This window comes from Oncorhynchus tshawytscha, unplaced genomic scaffold (assembly GCF_018296145.1).
Source record: "Oncorhynchus tshawytscha isolate Ot180627B unplaced genomic scaffold, Otsh_v2.0 Un_contig_6248_pilon_pilon, whole genome shotgun sequence".
NCBI classification, from domain to species: domain Eukaryota; kingdom Metazoa; phylum Chordata; class Actinopteri; order Salmoniformes; family Salmonidae; genus Oncorhynchus; species Oncorhynchus tshawytscha.
In genome coordinates this window covers 109,048-129,968 of record NW_024609476.1, presented here as the reverse complement: position 1 = coordinate 129,968, position 20,921 = coordinate 109,048, and the positions used below count along the sequence as shown (strand labels likewise).

Below are 20,921 nucleotides of genomic sequence, written 5' to 3'. Positions count from 1 at the left end.
ATCAGCGTCACCTCACCATCAGTACGACCAAGAATATGTTTTTCGCGATGCGGATCCTGTGTTCTGCCTTACAACCAGTGTAACCGAGTGGATCACATGCAGCGACCAAAAAAAAAAACGACTCAGAAAAAGAGGGAAACGAAGCGGTCTTCTGGTCAGACTCCGGAGACGGGCACATCGTGCACCACTCCCTAGCATTCTTCTTGCCAATGTCCAGTCTCTTGACAACAAGGTTGATGAAATCCGAGCAAGGGTAGCATTCCAGAGGGACATCAGAGACTGTAACGTTCTCTGCTTCACGGAAACATGGCCAACTGGAGAGACGCAATCCGAAGCGGTGCAGCCAGCGGGTTTCTCCACGCATCGCGCGGACAGAAACAAACATCTTTCTGGTAAGAAGACGGGCGGGGGCGTATGCCTTATGGCCAACGTGACATGGTGTGATGAAAGAAACATACAGGAACTCAAATCCTTCTGTTCACCTGATTTAGAATTCCTCACAATCAAATGTAGACCGCATTATCTACCAAGAGAATTCTCTTCGATTATAATCACAGCCGTATATATCCCCCCCAAGCAGACACATCGATGGCTCTGAACGAACTTTATTTAACTCTCTGCAAACTGGAAACGATTTATCCGGAGGCTGCATTCATTGTAGCTGGGGATTTTAACAAGGCTAATCTGAAAACAAGACTCCCTAAATTTTATCAGCATATCGATTGCGCAACCAGGGGTGGAAAGACCCTGGATCATTGTTACTCTAACTTCCGCGACGCATATAAGGCCCTGCCCCGCCCCCTTTCGGAAAAGCTGACCACGACTCCATTTTGTTGATCCCTGCCTACAGACAGAAACTAAAACAAGAAGCTCCCACGCTGAGGTCTGTCCAACGCTGGTCCGACCAAGCTGACTCCACACTCCAAGACTGCTTCCATCACGTGGACTGGGAGATGTTTCGTATTGCGTCAGACAACAACATTGACGAATACGCTGATACGGTGTGCGAGTTCATTAGAACGTGCGTTGAAGATGTTGTTCCCATAGCAACGATTAAAACATTCCCTAACCAGAAACCGTGGATTGATGGCAGCATTCGTGTGAAACTGAAGGCACGAACCACTGCTTTTAATCAGGGCAAGGTGTCTGGTAACATGACTGAATACAAACAGTGCAGCTATTCCCTCCGCAAGACTATCAAACAAGCTAAGCGCCAGTACAGAGACAAAGTAGAATCTCAATTCAACGGCTCAGACACAAGAGGCATGTGGCAGGGTCTACAGTCAATCACGGACTACAGGAAGAAACCCAGCCCAGTCACGGACCAGGATGTCTTGCTCCCAGGCAGACTAAATAACTTTTTTGCCCGCTTTGAGGACAATACAGTGCCACTGACACGGCCTGCAACGGAAACATGCGGTCTCTCCTTCACTGCAGCCGAAGTGAGTAAGACATTTAAACGTGTTAACCCTCGCAAGGCTGCAGGCCCAGACGGCATCCCCAGCCGCGCCCTCAGAGCATGCGCAGACCAGCTGGCCGGTGTGTTTACGGACATATTCAATCAATCCCTATACCAGTCTGCTGTTCCCACATGCTTCAAGAGGGCCACCATTGTTCCTGTTCCCAAGAAAGCTAAGGTAACTGAGCTAAACGACTACCGCCCGTAGCACTCACATCCGTCATCATGAAGTGCTTTGAGAGACTAGTCAAGGACCATATCACCTCCACCCTACCTGACACCCTTGACCCACTCCAATTTGCTTACCGCCCAAATAGGTCCACAGACGATGCAATCTCAACCACACTGCACACTGCCCTAACCCATCTGGACAAGAGGAATACCTATGTGAGAATGCTGTTCATCGACTACAGCTCGGCATTCAACACCATAGTACCCTCCAAGCTCGTCATCAAGCTCGAGACCCTGGGTCTCGACCCCGCCCTGTGCAACTGGGTACTGGACTTCCTGACGGGCCGCCCCAGGTGGTGAGGGTAGGCAACAACATCTCCTCCCCGCTGATCCTCAACACTGGGGCCCCACAAGGGTGCGTTCTGAGCCCTCTCCTGTACTCCCTGTTCACCCACGACTGCGTGGCCATGCACGCCTCCAACTCAATCATCAAGTTTGCGGACGACACAACAGTGGTAGGCTTGATTACCATCAACGACGAGACGGCCTACAGGGAGGAGGTGAGGGCCCTCGGAGTGTGGTGTCAGGAAAATAACCTCACACTCAACGTCAACAAAACTAAGGAGATGATTGTGGACTTCAGGAAACAGCAGAGGGAACACCCCCCATCCACATCGATGGAACAGTAGTGGAGAGGGTAGCAAGTTTTAAGTTCCTCGGCATACACATCACAGACAAACTGAATTGGTCCACTCACACAGACAGCATCGTGAGGAAGGCGCAGCAGCGCCTCTTCAACCTCAGGAGGCTGAAGAAATTCGGCTTGTCACCAAAAGCACTCACAAACTTCTACAGATGCACAATCGAGAGCATCCTGGCGGGCTGTATCACCGCCTGGTATGGCAACTGCACCGCCCTCAATCGTAAGGCTCTCCAGAGGGTAGTGAGGTCTGCACAACGCATCACCGGGGGCAAACTACCTGCCCTCCAGGACACCTACACCACCCGATGCTACAGGAAGGCCATAAAGATCATCAAGGACATCAACCACCCGAGCCACTGCCTGTTCACCCCGCTGTCATCCAGAAGGCGAGGTCAGTACAGGTGCATCAAAGCTGGGACCGAGAGACTGAAAAACAGCTTCTATCTCAAGGCCATCAGACTGTTAAACAGCCACCACTAACATTGAGTGGCTACTGCCAACACACTGTCAATGACACTGACTCTACTCCAGCCACTTTAATCATGGGAATTGATGGGAAATGATGTAAATATATCACTAGCCACTTTAAACAATGCTACCTTATATAATGTTACTTACCCTACATTGTTCATCTCATATGCATACGTTGATACTGTACTCTATATCATCGACTGCATCCTTATGTAATACATGTATCACTAGCCACTTTAACTATGCCACTTGGTTTACATACTTATCTCATATGTATATACTGTACTCGATATCATCTACTGTATCTTGCCTATGCTGCTCTGTACCATCACTCATTCATATATCCTTATGTACATATTCTTTATCCCCTTACACTGTGTATAAGACAGTAGTTTTTTTGGAATTGTTAGTTAGATTACTTGCTCGTTATTACTGCATTATCAGAACTAGAAGCACAAGCATTTCGCTACACTCGCATTAACATCTGCTAACCATGTGTATGTGACAAATAAAATTTGATTTGATTTGATTTGAAGTTGGGGTTAAGAAAAAGATGAAGAAATATATGCCAACAAACAATATATAAAATTATATATATAAAGATATATACAGTATATGGGACAAGATGAAAACAAAAGACGTCTGACTGCTACGCCATCTTGGATGTTACATGACCGGCCAATGCTGCAGAACAGATCAACTAATTATCATACAGAACTCATGCCCTTTTGTCAACAATACAAAACCATTTTTTAAAATGGTGTGACCTCAAAGGATGCTCTGGTCCATCTCACACGGATGGTTGCAGACATAATTAAATTAAATGACTCAGAGCTGGAATATTCCGCCAGTAAATTAGCAGCAGAACATACACACACAGGTATGCAAGCATGCGCGTGCACTCACCCAAGCACATACGCACGCATGCACATACGCGCAAGCACGCACACACACTTTACTGAGAGGACAACACACACTTTACTGAGAGGACATCTCAGGTTACATCCCAAATGGCACCCTATTCAAAAGTAGTGCACTAAAGAGTAGCAATTTGGAACACGACCTTAGACTGGCACTGCTTCCTGACTGTTGTTGATGAGGAGTTCTACACCAGCGCACAGTTAATTTAGTCCTGTTTGTTTTTTCTCTGTATGGTTGAACAAAAAGACACCGTTGACAAGCTGCATCAAAACAGACTACTGGGAGAAAGCCATTTCTCTCTTCTGAATTGCTAACACAATCCCATTCGGACAAGCATAATATTGTTAACTGTATGGATATACACACAAGCACAAACAAGTATACACACATGCACGTACACACACACATACCTACACACTCCCTCATTAAGCTTCAGTGGCTGTCCTGCTAGTAGGGCAGCTAAAGGGGAACAAACAAGGTCACAGTAACCTCTGGTACACGCACACAAGCATACGCACATACACGCATGCACATACAAACATACAAACACACACTTAAACACTTGCTCTTTAAGCTTTAGTGGCTCTCCCGTCCCGTCCTCGACTTTGGTGATGTCATCTATAAAATAGCCTCCAACACTCTACTCAACAAACTGGATGCAGTCTATCACAGTGCCATCCGTTTTGTCACCAAAGCCCCATACACTACCCACCAATGCGACCTGTACGCTCTCGTTGGTTGGCCCTCGCTTCATACTGCTCATCGCCAAACCCACTGGCTACAGGTTATCTACAAGTCTCTGCTATGTAAAGCTTCTTCCAGTGTTTAATTGCTATATTAACTTACCTAATTTGCCCTCACTGTATATGGACTTTTTGTTCTCTTTTGTTCTACTGTATTATTGACTGTATGTTTTGTATATTCCATGTGTAACTCTGTTGTTTTATGTTTCGAATTACTACGCTTTATCTTGGCCAGGTCGCAGTTACAAATGAGAACTTGTTCTCAACTAGCCTACCTGGTTAAATAAAGGTGAAATAAAATTAAAATAAAAAAGTAGGGCTGAAGGGGAACAAACAGGGTCACAGTAACCTCTGGTATATTATGGAGTGAGACTGGCATCCCAGTACTGAATAGTTTTAATTCAACATTCGATGGAGTATAAAGTTCTGCATGCACCGGAAGCAGCAAGGTATTTACCAGAACTGCACTGACCTGGGGCCCTCAGCCCTCTGGGTTCTGTCCCAAATGGCACTCTATTCCTTTCATTGGAACTCTATTCCCTTCATAGTGCACAAGGGCCCTGGTAAAAAAGTAGTGCACTATAAAGGGAATAGGGTGCCATTTGGGACACATCCCTGGTCTGCCCACTTAGCAAGACAAGCTGATTCAGCTGGCCTCAAAAACCACACAGCACTGTAGATGCTGACTAGCCTGGTCCAAATCAATTTTATTTGATTTTTTTGGTGTAGGCAGAAATTGCTGTGTGGCTGGGCATGAGTAAAAGTGACTGGGACAACAATTTTCAGGCAAAAATACCCTGACATATTTAAGTGAAGATTTGTGCAATCACATTGCATAATTTAACACATAACACAGGATAAATGTGACCACAAAGTTCCCTTGGGAAACAAGCCTGTTATTAGGCCTATTGCCAAGTAGGCAGCGGAACTACACATGTTATAATTACTGTCAACACCACGGAAAGAAACAGGCTGACTGTCCGAGTCTGACAGTAAACAAACATAATGAAATAGGCTACACAACGTCATAGGCGGTGCGTGAGTTCCATGTTCGGGGAAGCAGCGAGGAAAACAGACGAGGCAAACAGTTTTAGGAGGATTCGAGAAAAAATGTGGCTTTTATAAACACATTTCGTGCAATTCTACGTCACTTTACATGTCTGGAGACACTATCAGAATCTTTAATAATAGGCATTCTACAAAAATAACAGCATGGTCCTACTCTGCTGATACTGACAAATGGAGATCAATAAAAATGACCTTGTCTTGAATGAATCTAATCTAGGGCTACAAAAAAGGGAGATACATATTATACAATATGAGGAAATTATTATTCTAAACGTTCCAGTGACTGACTCATCCAATGATAAAGACGGTATGCACACTCTGTCACACCCTGATCTGTTTCACCTGTCCTTGTGATAGTCTCCACCCCCTCCAGGTGTCACTTATTATCCCCGGTGTATATATCCGTGTGTTTGCTGTCTCTTTGTGCCAGTTTGTCTTGTTTGCCAAGTCAACCAACAGTTTTCCTTGCTCCTATTTTTCCCAGTCTCTGTTGGTTCTAGTCCTCCTGGTTTCAACCCTTGCCTGTCCTGACTCCTTACCCTTCTGCTTGACCACTCTGCCTGTTCTGTTTTCAAGCCTGCCTATCCCCTTCTACTGTTTGGACTCTGATCTGGTCACTGAACCCTTGCCTGGCCTGCCCTTGAGACTGCCTTTCATCTGGTACTGTTTTGGACCCGGTTTATGAACTCTTGACTGTCCCCTTTTGCCTACCCCTTCGATTAATAAATATTGGTGCTCAACCATCTGCTTCCTGTGTCTGCATTTGGGTCTCGCCTTGTGTCCTTATACACTCACCAGGGATATGGTTGACACTCTCCACTAGTGCAAAGAGATTCGTCCTGGTGTAGCCTACTAATGGGAATAAACTACTGGCTGCCAGTATGATACTGTAAAAACAACATGATTTCTTTAGTGTACACTATTCTTTTAAAAATAATTAGAAAGGATCATTCAGAATATATGTGACTTTTCTGTTTATGCGATTTAACTTTTAAATGTTGCCATAGGTCTAGGGCTATTTTAGATGCTTCTCACTGACAGTCACAACTCAGATTTCGACTGGAGGCTTCTGATTTACCATATGATTGCGATGTAACCAATTAGATCTCAGGAACCCCCTGCTGCATTTTCAACCGTTCTGATGAGTCAGGAGACAATACAACCAACAAATCAAGTTAATTTTTAATTAAAAAAATATATATTTTAAGCCAGCTTGATTGGGTGGGCCATTATTAAATCTGGCAGGGCCTGGTCCAAGACCCGTTGTGCTGTCTAGTGTTTGGCCATACAGCCTCAACAGATCTGGGAACAGACTCTATATGCTGACCTGAACAGACCAGCAAATAAACTAGAACCAGGCCTGTCAACACTTCCACCATACAAAACTGTCAACACTGTTAACAGATTTGGGCTCCTGAGTGGCACAGCAGTCTAAGGCACTGCTTCTCAGTGCTTGAGGTGTCACTACAGACACCCTGGTTCAATTCCAGGCTGTATCACAACCGGCTGTTGGGAGTCCCATAGGGTGGCGTACGATTGGCCCAGCGTCATCCGGGTTTGGCCGGAGTAGTCTGTCATTGTAAATAATAATTGTTTTTAACTGACTTGCCTAGTTAAATTAAATAAATAAATAAATAAAAATTGACAACACACTCCCAACACTGTCAACAAGGTCATGAAATAGTGTGGTATGTTTACAGTATGCAATGTGTGTCTGTCTGTGTATTGTGTACAAACAACTCACCCAGCAGGTGTTTGAGGAGAGCCTGGTTCTGGTCCCAGATGCTGTTGAAGGTGCTCCAGCGAGAGCGTCCATCAGGGAGGGGGTTCTTGCGTACCCAGCCCCCGCAGGCGTACTGGTAGAAGTCATGGCAGGGGTCAGCGCTGCGGTCCAGGGCCTCTACGATCTTACTGGCCACCGTAATACAGGCCTCAGTCAGACACAGGCTTCGCGCTGGGTCTGGTTTCAAGGTAGAAAAACAGAATTCTATAATGCTTTATAAAGCCTGCTGGTACAGTATAATGCTTTATGATGTGGTTATAATGCAAGTTCACAAGACTTTTGTCACAAGCATGTATGACTCCATAATGTTTTAATAATCACTCATAATGATACTGCTAAACACCAGCCAGCTGAAATGTTGATACACAGAGAGACATAACATATTATAAGCCTTATTATAAGACATAACACTTGTGTGCTTGTGTGTGTGCTTGCGCGCCTGTGTCCGTGCGTGTAACCAAAGGCCTCGCCTGTGTTGTAGCGCATGCCCAGCGTGACAGCACATCCGAACAGGGCGAGGAGAGAGCAGAGCAGCACACCAGCCAGCACTACCTCCATTTGAGTCCTCCTGCCCATGGGACCGAGGAGCTGGATGCCGCCCTTCCGAAAGCCAACCTGTGGAAACACATGAGCCAGAGACAGAAGAGAGGATGGGATGACATCACATGTATCACAGACATAGTCAAGAGGGCCCTCATTCTTGCAGAGCTGTAGTGAAGTTCTAACACTCCCAGTCATATATCCAAATCTCCCTATCGGAGACCGGGGTTCAATCCCTTCCCACAGTTTTTTACCCACCTGCCTGTATCACCTTCTGATTTGCATTGTCACGAATCCCGCTTCCTGAGTCTGTGTTTGCCTGTGTTTCTGTCCTGGAGTGTGTTTCCGGTGTCCTGGAACGCACCCTGTCTGGTTGCCGGGCGAATTAGCTTGTTGGGAGATCGATGTTCACCCGCACCTGTATCCCATCAGTAATCTGCACACCTGTCCTGATCATCACCTCTCCCCTTCAAAAGCTCTGACCTGACATCCATTCCCTGCCGGATCGTTAGCCATGAACAGTATGTTGTGCCATAGTATCAGCCTCAAGTTGGATAGAATTTGTTTAGTTGTTTTTTACGTATTGCTTGCCTTAAACTTACCTCCGTTTGTTCTGTCTTCAGTTACTCACCCGGATCATTTACCCCATTTCCACCTGGTCGTCGGAGGATTCCGCTACCCCATTGGATCCACCTATTTACTCCCATCAACTCACCACCGCTGCCCGCTACGCCACCTGGATATATCTACCCATTCACATTCACTTGTAAATAAATACTCACCTTCTTCCTACTCTCCTTGTCCTGGTCTGCTTCTGGGTTCGATTTTGAAAGAACGTGACATGCATACTGTCTAAATAAATATATCCAGTGCATTCGGGAAAGTATTCTGGCCCCTTGACTTCTTCCACATTTTGTTACGTTCAAGTCTTATTCTAAAATGGATAAAATAGTTTTTTTTACCCTCATCAATACACACAATACCCCTTAATTGGGCGGCATGTAGCCTAATGCTCAAATCCCCGAGCTGACAAGGTAACAATCTGTTGTTCTGCCACTGGACAAGGCAGTTAACCCACTGTTCCCCGGGAGGCCGTCTTTGTAAATAAGAATTTGTTCTTAACTGACCTGCCTAGTTAAATAAAGGTTACATTTTTATTAAAAAGAGATGACTCCGGGATGCTGGCCTTCTAGGCAGAGTTCCTCTGACCAGTGTCTGGGTTCTTTTGCCCATCTTAATCTTCTCTTCTTATTGGACAGTCTGAGATATGGCTTTTTCTTTGCAACTCTGCCTAGAAGGCCAGCATCCCGTAGTCGCCCCTTCACTGTTGACGTTGAGATGTTTTGCAGGTACTATTTAATGAAGCTGCCAGTTGCTCAGTTGAGCACCGGGGCCTCCAACTCCTCTTTCTATTCTGGTTAGAGACAGTTTGCGCTGTTCTGTGAAGGGAGTAGTACACAGTACACGAGATCTTCAGTTTCTTGGCAATTTCTCACATGGAATAGCCTTAAATTCTCAGAACAAGAATAGACTGACGAGTTTCAGAAGAAAGTTCTTTGTTTCTGGCCATTTTGAGCCTGTAATCGAACCCACAAATGCTGATGCTCCAGATACTCAACTCGTCTAAAGAAGGCACGTTTTATTGCTTCTTTAGTCAGCACCACAGTTTTCAGATGTGCTAACATAATTGCAAAAGGGTTTTCTAATGATCAATTAGCCTTTTAAAATGGTACACTTGGATTAGCTAACACAACATTCTATTGGAACAACTGTACGCCTATGTACAGTTGAAGTCGGAAGTTAACATACACTTAGGTTGGAGTCATTAAAACTCATTTTTCAACCACTCCACACATTTCTTGTTAACAAACTATAGTTTTGGCAAGTCGCTTAGGACATGTACTTAGTGCAATACACAAGTCATTTTTCCAACCATTTCACTTATAATTCACTGAACCACAATTCCAGTGGGTCAGAAGTTTACATTCACTGAGTTGACTGTGCCTTTAAACAGCTTGGAAAATTCCAGAAAATTATATCATGGCTTTAGAAGCTTCTGATAGGCTAATTGACATAATTTGAGTCAATTGGGGATGGGGATGTACCTGGGGATGTATTTCAAGGCCTACCTTCAAACTCAGTGCCTCTTTGCTTGACATCATGGGAAAATCAAAAGAAATCAGCCAAGACCTTAGAAAAAAAATTGTAGACCTCCACAAGTCTGGTTCATCCTTGGGAGCAATTTCCAAACGCCTGAATGTACCATGTTCACCTGTACAAACAATAGTACACAAGTATAAACACCATGGGACCACTCAGCCATCATACCGCTCAGGAAGGAGACGTGTTCTGTCTCCTAGAGATGAACGTACTTTGGTGTGAAAAGTGCTAATCAATCCCAGAACAACAGCAAAAGACCTTGTGAGGAATGCTGGAGGAAACAGGTACAAACGTATCTATATCCACAGTAAAATGAGTTTTATATCACGACAGAACCTGAAATGCTGCTCAGCAAGGAAGAAGCCACTGCTCCAAATCCACCATAAAAAAAGCCAGACTACTGCAAATGGGGACAAAGATCGTACTTTTTGGAGAAATGTCCTCTGGTTTGATGAAACGAAATTAGAACTGTTTGGTCATAATGACCTTCATTATGTTTGGAGGAAAAAGGGGGAGGATTGCAAGCCGAAGAACACCATCCCAACCATGAAGCATGGGGGTGGCAGCATCATGTTGTGGGGGTGCTTTGCTGCAGGAGGGACTGGTGCACTTCACAAAATAGATGGCATCATGAGGGAAGAAAATTATGTGGATATATTAAAGCAACATCTCAAGACATCAGTCAGGAAGTTAAAGCTTGGTCGCACATGGGTCTTCCAAATGGACAATGACCTCAAGCATACTTCCAAAAGTGTGGCAAAATGGTTTAAGGACAGCAAAGTCAAGGTATTGGAGTGGCCATCACAAAGCCCTGACCTCAACCCTATAGAAATGTTGTCGGCAGACCTGAAAAACCGTTTGCGAGCAAGGAGGCCTACAAACCTGACTCAGTTACACCAGCTCTGTCAGGAGGAATGGGCCAAAATTCACCCAACTTATTGTGGGAAGCTTGTGGAAGGCTACCCGAAACGTTTGACCCAAGTTAAACAATTGAAATACACTCAATTAGTATATGGTAGCATTGTATGTACACTTCTGGCCCACTGGGAATGTGATGAAAGAAATAAAAGCTTAAATAAATCATTCTCTCTACTATTATTCTGACATTTCACATTCTTAAAACAAAGTGGTGATCCTAACTGACCTAAGACAGGGAATTTGTAATTGGATTAAATGTCAGGAACTGTGAAAAACTGAGTTTAAATGTATTTGGCTAAAGTGAATGTAAACTTCTGACTTCAACTGTAGATATTCCATAACAAATCAGCCATTTCCAGCTACAATAGTCATTTACAACATACTTTACTTTACAGCACTGCTTATATAGACAGGTGTGTGCCTTTCCAAATCATGTCCAATCAATTGAATTTACCACAGGTGGACTCCAATCAAGTTGCAAAAACATCTCAAGGATGATCAATGGAAACAGAATGCACTTAAACCTAATTTAGAGTCCCATAGAAAAGTGTCTGAATACTTAAGTAAATAATGTATTTCTGTTTTAAATTGTAATAAATTTGGAGATTTTTTTTTTAATCCATTTTAATTTTAATCCATTTCAGAATATGACTAAACGTAACAAAATGTGGAAAAAGTGAAGAGGTCTGAATAATTTCCAAATGTACTGTATATATATTTTTAACCCTCCATTCCTCTTTCCGAGCGACTTTTCTAATGAATGAAATATCACTATAAAGTTCATCTCGGAAAAGAGAATAACATTTTGCAAGAGCACAGGCCAGCTCTCGATTTGGCAGTCAGTCTTTCATGAGGGACTACTATGAAGTATCAATTTAGTGTAGTTTAAGAAAATGTCAAAAGTTATTTTTTTTTAAAGGACATTGTTTTGCACTTAGGAAGGGAGGATGTGGGGATTGAACCCCGGTCTCAGGTGGGGATTAAAACAATAAATTAAATTACTAGAACTGAATTTGCTGATAGCTTTCTTTTTTAATAATGTAATTACTATGAGATATGTAGTTGTCCCACCTAACCGTCTTAAGATGAATGCACTAACTGTAAGTCGCTCAGAATAAGAGTGTCTGCTAAATGACAAAAAAATCAAATTTAAATGTAAAATGGGGGTATTATGTGTGACTCAGGGATTGACATTTAAGTTTGAAAGGCAATTCCCAATAGGGCAAACATGTCTCCTCCCTTTCATCTAAACTGATTGAAGTGGATTTAACAACTGACATCAATAAGGGAACATAGCTTTCACCTGGATTGGACTGAATGGCGCCGGAGGAGATTGCTGCCGTTTTATGGGCTCCCAATTGTTCTATTGTGTGTTTTTTCTCATTATTTGTAACCATCTTTTGTACATAATGTTTATGTCACCGTCTCTTATGACCGAAAAGAGCTTCTGGATATCAGGATAGCGATTACTTACCTCATACTGGTTGAAGATTTTTTCTTTAACGAGTAGGATGCAAAGGAATTATTTCAGACAACCGACAAGGCCAGAATCCCGTCATTCGCATGAGAAAGAGACAGAGATATAGGACGTAGGTCAGGGTGCCTTGTAAGGATCTGACGGCGAGTGGGTAATCTGCCTCTACCGTCAGTCCTATTAGCCAACGTACAATCATTGGATAACAAAATAAACAAGCTACGATCACAAATATCCTACCAACGGGATAATAAAAACTGTAACATATTTTATTTCATAGTGTTGTGGCTGAACAATGGCATGGATAAAATACAACTTATGGGGTTTACGCTGCATCGGCAAGATAGAACAGCTGCCCTCCGGTAAGACAAGGGGTGGCGGTCTGTGTATATTTGTAAACAACAGCTGGTGCACAAAATCTAATATTAAGGAAGTCTCAAGGTTTTGCTCGCCTGAGTTAGAGTATCTCATGATAAGCAGTAGACCACACTATTTACCAAGAGAGATTTGATCTATATTTTCTGTAGCTGTCTATTTACCACCACAAAGTGATGCTGGCACTAAGTCCACACTCAATGAGCTGTATAAGGCCATGAGAAAACAGGAAAACGCTCATCCATAGGCCGGTGCTCCTAGTGGCCGGGAACTTTAATGTAGGGAATCTTAAAATGGGAATCCTTTTTACCTAATTTCTACCAGAATGTTAAATGTGCAACCAGAGGGGAAAAACTCTAGACCATCTTTACTCCACACACAGAGATGTGTACAAAGCTCTCCCTCGACCTCGCCCTCGCCCTCCATTTGGCAAATCTGACCATGATTATATCTTCCTGATTCCTGCTTACAATCTAAAACTAAAGCAGGAAGCACCAGTGACTCGTCAATAAAGAAGTGGTCAGATGACGCAAATGCAAAGCTACAGGACTGTTTTGCTAGCACAGACTGGAATATGTTCCGGGATTCTTCTGATGGCATTGAGGAGTACACCACATCAGTCACTGGCTTCATCAATAAGTGCATCGATGACGTCGTCCCCACAGTGAATGTTCGTACATACCCCAACCAGAAACCATGGATTACAGGCAACATCCGCACTGAGCTAAAGGGTAGAGCTGCCACTTTCAAGGAGCGGGAGACTAATCCGTACACTTATAAGAAATCCCACTATGCCCTCAGATGAACCATCAAACAAGCAAAGCGTCAAAACAGGATTAAGATTGAATCCTACTACACGGGCTCTGACACTCGTCAGATGTGGCAGGGCTTGAAAACTATTACGGACTACAAAAGGAAACCCAGATGCGAGCTGCCCAGTGACGCGTTCCTACCAGACGAGATAAATGCCTTTTATGTTCGCTTCGAGGCAAGCAACACTGAAGCATGCATGAGAGCACCAGCTGTTCTGGATGACTGTGTGATAATGCTCTCGGTAGCCGATATGAACAAAACCTTTAAACAGGTCAACTTTCACAAAGCAGCTGGGCCAGACGGATCACCAGGGCGTGTACTCAAAGCATGTGAGGACCAACTGTCAAGGACTAAACACCTCCCTCTTCATCTGGATCCTGAACTTCCTGACGGGCCACAACCAGGTGGTAAGAGTAGGCAACAACACGTCCGCCACACTGATCCTTAATTAACACAGGGGCCCCTCGGGAGTGTGTACTTAGTCCCCTCCTGTAATTCCCTGTTCACCCATGACTGCGTGGCCAAACACGACTCCAACACCAACATTAAGTTTGCTGACGACACAACAGTGGTAGGCCTGATCATCGACAACGATGAGACAGCCTATAGGGAGGAGGTCAGAGACCTGGCCATGTGGTGCCAGGATAACTACCTCTCCCTCAACGTGATCAAGACAAAGGAGATGATTGTGGAAAAGGAAGACTGAGCACGCCCCCATTCTCATCGACGGGGCTGTAGTGGAGCAGGTTGAGACCTTCAAGTATTTGGTGTCCACATCACCAACAAACTATCATGGTCCAAACACACCAAGACAGTCGTGAAGAGGGCACGGAAAAGCCTATTCCCCCTCAGGAGACTGAAAAGATTTGGCATGGGTCCTCAGATCCTCAAAACGTTCCACAGCTGCACCATCGAGAGCATCCTGGTTGCATCACCACCTGGTATGGCACAACTGCTTTGCCTCTGACCGCAAGGCACTACAGAGGGTAGTGCATACCGCCCAGTATATCACTGGGGCCAAGCTTCCTGCCATCCAGGACCTCTATACCAGGCCCTAAACATTGTCAAAGACTCCAGCCACCCTAGTCATAGACTGTTCTCTCTGCTATCAAACGGCAAGTGGTACCAGGGCACCAAGTCTAGGTACAAAAGGTTTCTTAACAGCTGCTACCCCAAGCCATAAGACTCTTAAACAGCTAATCAAATGGCTACCCAGACTATTATTTTACGTTGGTGCTACTCTCTGGTTATTATCTACGCATAGTCACTTTAACTCTACCTTCATGTACATACAGTATTACCTCAATTACCTCGACTAACCTGTGCCCCCGCACATTGACTCTGTACCGGTACCCCATGTATATAGCCTCGCTACAGTTATTTTACTGCTGCTCTTTAATTATTTGTTATTTTTATTTTTATGTCTTATTTATCTATTTTTTACCGAACAGTTATTTTTCTTAAAACTGCATTGTTGGTTAATGGATTGTAAAGGAAGCAGTTCACTGTAAGGTCTGTTGTATTCGGCGCATGTGACAAATAAAATTTGATTTGATTCACCTTGTCAGTCTATGTCATGGAAAGAGCAGGTGTTCTTGATGTTTTGTATACTCAGTGTATTCACCTACACATAGGAATTTGATAGAAGAGTTCTGGAATTATTTGTATTTTGGTTGTTCAGTAAAACAATTCTCGGAGCAGGCTCATCTTGCCCAACTGCAAGTACCCCCTAGGTGCCTCTTGATGCTACCCATCCCGGATCCGGGATCGTGACTACGGCTCAAGCTCATTAGCATAACGCAAAATGCAAAAAAATATTCTTAGAAATATTTTACCTCCACACATTAACAAGTCCAATAGCTCAAATGAAAGATAAACACCTTGTTCATCTACCCAGCAAGTCAGATTTCTAAAATGTTTTACGGCGAAAACATAGCACACATTTATATTAGACCACCACCGAAACAAAAGACAAGCGGCGGCCATTTTGTCCCAGAAAATATAAAATTTAAAAGTAGGATTAAAAAATAAATAATTCACTAACCTTTTGAAAATCTTCATCAGATGACAGTAATATTACATGTTACACAGTACATTTTTTTTTTCAATAATATGCCATTTATATCCATAAAACTCTGTTTACAATGACGACATTTCAAAAAATGCTACTCAAAATGTCCGGAGAAATGATGATAGCTCCGACAGATAACGTCAGATAACAAGCAATAAACATGACTAAATATACATGTTCTACATATAGTTACAAAGATACACTTCTTCTTAATACAACCGCTGTGTTACATTTATTTTTAACGTTACAGAATTCGTTCACTAGTCTGTGCTATGAGACGGCGCTCAGATATTAGCAGTGTCTCCTCTACGTTTGGAGTCCACAGAAACCCAAAATAAACACATAAATATTCCCTTACCTTTGATGTTCTTCGATCAGAAGACGTAGAAGGAGTCATACTTACCCAATATATTGTTTGGTTTCAAGTTGTGCGTCTTTGTATTAGCATATGCTAACAGCTTCAGCTGAAATGCACCCAAAATAACTTCTGCTCCTTCTGGTCCCGCACTCTTGCGCATCAAAACTTCAAAATTACATATTATATGTCGACTAAACTGGTCAAACTAAGTGCAGAATCGAGCAAAATGATGTTTTTATCATGTAAAACAATGATCATCACGAACAAACAAACCGGCTTCAACTGGTGTCTCTTGGAAAAGAACGTTGCCCAAATTGGCCGCGCGCAATAGAGTGCATGTATTTGAGAGTGACCCGTGCATTTTCGCCCGCCAAAGGATGAGGGCGCGCGAAATTCAAACAATGAACGTGCCAATTGAAAGCAGACATCGCGCTGAACAAATACATACTGTTCCCAGATCGGTAGCTGCCTAGGTAAGGGTGGGGGCGATGACGTCAAAGTTGACCCAACTTTTCTCTTGACAAGAGAGAGTTTGGGAGAAAGGCTGCCCTGAGAGTTCTGCTTTACATACAGACATAATTTAAACGGTTTTAGAAACTTTAGAGTGTTATCTATTCAATAATAATTATTATATGCATATATTAGCAATTTTGGAAAAAAATATTTTCAGTTTACTATGGGCACGCACTTCCTCCAAAGGGGGCAGTATTCAGCCCTAAGTTCAAGAGGTAATGGTTAACCATTAGTGGGGAAAATGCTAAATGGACCCAGGATCCACATCTAGTTCAACTTCACTCTAATAACAGACTGACACTGTGTGGAGCCTCCTCCATTTCCATTGACCTCTGTCCCTCCTCCCCTCACATCAACCACTGAGCTCAGACTGACCTCCACACTGTCCGGAGACATGCTCCCATCAGCTGGGTTGTCTGTCGCCTCCTCCTCAAATGTTGCACGCTTGTAGCTGGACATCTGCATGGAGAAGGAAGAAAGGAGAGTTAGCACCAGTAATAGTAGGAGAGAAATAAAAATAATAAGTTGCGCTTTCACCAGATGAAATAGAGAGTAAGCAGTGCAGAGAAGTGACAGGACTTCAGTGACATACGTACACGTCTTAGAATGAAGGAATGTATTAGAGAAAACCAACAAGCCACCCATGAGAGCGAGGGAGAAAGGAAAAGGGAGAGACACCCCCCTGCGGTTTCTCATCTCTGCCATTCCGTCACAATGCATTACCCTCTCTTCCCACACTAAGGTGTGTATATGTTTGGTGATGGAACACAGAACACAGCCGTATGTGTGAGTACGACCTGATCTTGATGTGCTTGGTGAAATGATGATAGTCATTTCTGTCCTTTGTAGTATGGTGTCACGCCCTGACCATAGAGAGCTGTTTATTCTCTGTTGGTTGGAGCATGATAGTGACTAGGGTGGGTCATCTAGGTGATTAATGGTTTATGTTGGCCTGGTATGGTTCCCAATCAGAGACAGCTGTTTATCGTTGTCTCTGATTGGGGATCATATTTAGGTAGCCATTTTCCCCATTGTGATTCGTGGGATCTTGACTATGTTATGTTGCCAATAGCACTGTTAGCGTCATGGTTCGGTTGTGCTTTATTGTTTTATTTGAGTTTTGATTTATTAAAATATGTGGAACACTACGCACGCTGCGCCTTGGTCCAATCATTATGACGAACGTGACAGAAGATCCCACCACAACTGGACCAAGCAGCATGCTCGGGAGGAGATGGCATCCTGGTCTATAGAGGAGGTTGAGGAGAGAATAGCCTGGACTTGAGAGGAAGTATTGGAGAGGTATGAAAGCCTGCCGGGGAAGCAGACGGAGGAAGCGAAGGAGGATCAACAACGACTCCGGGGTTCGCAACCAAGACGCAACCACGAGAGGCAGCCCCCCCCCCACAAAAATTGGGGGGCACATGGGGTGGTTGGCGGAGCCAAGTTCCAGACCAGAGCCAACTCCCCGTACTCGCTTTGAACAGCGTGTGACCGTTCAGGCACCATGTTATGCGGTGATACACACTGTGTCTCCAGTGAGCATTCACAGCCCAGTGCGCTCGGTGCCAGCTCTCCGCACTTGCCGTGCGAAAATGAGCATCCAGCCAGGACGGGATGTGCCGGCTCAGCACTCCTGGTCTCCAGTGTGCCTCCTCGGTCCATGATATTCTGCGTCGGTTCTACGCACTGTGTCGCCAGTGCGCCTTCACAGCCCAGTGCGTCCTGTGCCAGCGCCCCGCACTTGCCGGGCTAAAGTGAGCATCCAGCCAGGCCAGGTTGTGCTAGCTCTATGCTCTAGACCTCCAGTGCGCCTCCATAGTCCAGTACGTCCTGTGCCTCCTCCCCGCACTCGCCCTGAGGTGCGTGTCATCTTGACTATGTTTAGTTGCCTAGTAGCACTGTTAGCTTCACGGTTCGTGTGTGCTTTATTGTTTTGTTTGGTGAGTTTCGATTTATTAAAATATGTGGAACTCTACGCATGCTGCGCCTTGGTCCAATCATTATGACGAACGTGACATATGGTCATTTAGTGACTACCCGGTTCTTTGTAGCATGGCCATCTTATGAGTAGCCGTGAACTGAGCCAGACAACTCCCACTCAGAACAGAGCAGCAGTCTAAATACAGGAGCGCCAGGGGATAGATCCAAATCCCTGTGTTTAATTAACCTTCTCAGGTTATAACATACCACATACACAAGCACTGACAGACGCACACACTCACACACATGCAAGCACCCACCCACCCACATAGTGTTTATTTAACAATGGATAACAATTGATTTACACAGGCAAATATAAATAACTTCCTCATTCATGGCTAGGTTGAAGATAACAAAGATTATTGGACTCTGGAGCTTTCTACTTTTGAGTGATGACTCACGCTTTACCATCTGACAGTCCATCAGACGACTCTGGGTTTGGCGGATGCCAGGAGAACACTACCTGCCCGAATGCATAGTGCCAACTTTAAAGTTTAGTGGAGGAGGAATACTGGTCTGGGGCTGTTTTTCATGGTTCGGGCTAAGCCCCTTAGTGAACGGAAATCTACAGCATACAATGACATTCTAGATGATTCTGTGCTTCCAAAATTGTGACAGCAGTTTAGGGAAAGCCCTTTCCTGTTTCAGTATGACAACGCTCCCATGCACAAAGTGACGTCCATACAGAAATGATTTGTCGAGATCGGTGTGGAAGAACTTGACTGGCCTGCACAGAGCCCTGACCTCAACCCCAGCGAACACCTTTGGGATGAATTGGAACGCCGACTGCGAGCAAGGCCTAATCGCCCAACATCAGTGCCTGACTTCACTTATGCTCTTGTGGCTGAATAGAAGCAAGTCCCCGCAACAATGTTCCAACATCTAGTTTAAAGCCTTCCCAGAAGAGTGGAGGCTGTTACCGCAGCAAAGGGGGACCAACTCCATATTAATGCCCATGATTTTGGAATGAGATGTTCGACGAGCAGGTGTCCATATACCTAAAAGCACTCTCCTCATCACACAGATAACTCCATAACAGTCCATAACTCCATACTGCTCATCCTGTGTCTCCTTGACCTGCCGCCACTCCCCCAGTGCTCTCACCCTCTCCCTCTCCCTCTCTCTCTCTCTCTCTCTCTGTGTGATCGTGTGGGTGGAGACAGGTGTGCTGGAGTTAGAGCAGATCTCCACCAGCTGCAACCTGTTCCATAATCAATACCTCTACAAATACTCAGTCCTGCCACTTCCACACTGCCAGATCGTAATCACTGCTCAGTCAGTCTTTCTAGCCGTTTGTTACTAATTTAGATCCTGTTAACCTGTTGTGCCTGTTTTCCTTGCCTGACACGGTTTTCCTCTTCGCTACAGTTCTGCCCGCTCTGACTCTGGTCCCTGTCTCCAGTCCTACATCTCCTCATCCTGCTACCTTGCTCTGGATTCCCCACTCTACTGCTCCCTTGGATTCCCCTTCGGACCTGCTTACCTTGTCCCAACCCCTCTCGCTCCAACCTCAGCCTCCGCAACTGGTTTCCTGCAACCTGCCCGAGATTCCCCTGGCCTGCACTCCATCTTCCTCCTGTGTTTCAATAAATACCTTGGTTACTTCATCCCAGTCTCCTCATCTGAGTCTGCTCTTGGGTTTCCCTGTTCCACTCCGCGTAACAGTCTGTATGACACTGTCTAAGAATGCCCCCATGCTGGAATGACATGTGTCACGACGTTGGCCTGGGGTTAGGTTTATGACAGTCATAAATACCTCTTCCCCCCCTTTTTCCTGTATCTACCCTACTGTTGTTACATTTCCAAAACCCTTGGTTAACATAGAGATTCTGGGAACATCAGAAGGTGGGGGGAAATTAACTATATTCTGGTAATCCGACGAATTGAACATATGCGGTGGTACTTAATGAATATGATGTCAGTTCGGTTGTCATCAGAGACATTTTCATCAATGATAAGATGATGTAAACTCTACAGTGGAAAGTCTACACATCAGAGTTATCGGATTCACATGGAATTGTTGTTCAATATAAATGTTTGAATATGAAATGATTCGTGATGGGATGAAATGTGATTTTAGTTTCTAAAATGTGAGATTTGGGTTTTCATAAGGTTGGGCTCAGTGGCCCGCCCCTGTGAAGGGACGTGGGCTATAAAACCTTTCAAACACGCCCTCCTCTCCCTTCCTATATAAAGCCTTGACGACAATATAACCTCCTGTTCCGAGGATGTGAGGATGACGGTCCAGTGTCAGAATGGTCCAGATAATAACTACAGATCGAAGCCAACATCAGCGTGAGGTTTGGTTGCGAATGGTATGAACTTTGAACTCTTATTCACTACAGAAGTGATACCTCCTAGCCGTTGAGTTAGCAACAGCAGGTTAGGAAGGAACAG

The 20,921-nt window shown here is 44.5% G+C and overlaps 1 protein-coding gene across 4 annotated transcripts in view; it reads right to left on the bottom strand.

The window, feature by feature from the left end:
• Positions 1-20,921, bottom strand: part of ece2b (endothelin converting enzyme 2b) — a 76,199-nt gene that overhangs the window by 27,676 nt on the left and 27,602 nt on the right. For 3 of the 4 annotated variants that reach the window (XM_024441935.2, XM_024441936.2, XM_024441937.2), the window contains 3 exons: positions 16,917-17,000; positions 7,790-7,934; positions 7,281-7,496 (listed from right to left, as the gene is read on the bottom strand). In XM_024441935.2, coding sequence (XP_024297703.1) covers positions 7,281-7,496; positions 7,790-7,934; positions 16,917-17,000 — 445 coding nt within the window. Of the gene's footprint in view, positions 1-7,280; positions 7,497-7,789; positions 7,935-8,117; positions 8,270-16,916; positions 17,001-20,921 lie in introns of those variants that run through there. The other variant, XM_024441939.2, reaches the window with a different exon arrangement.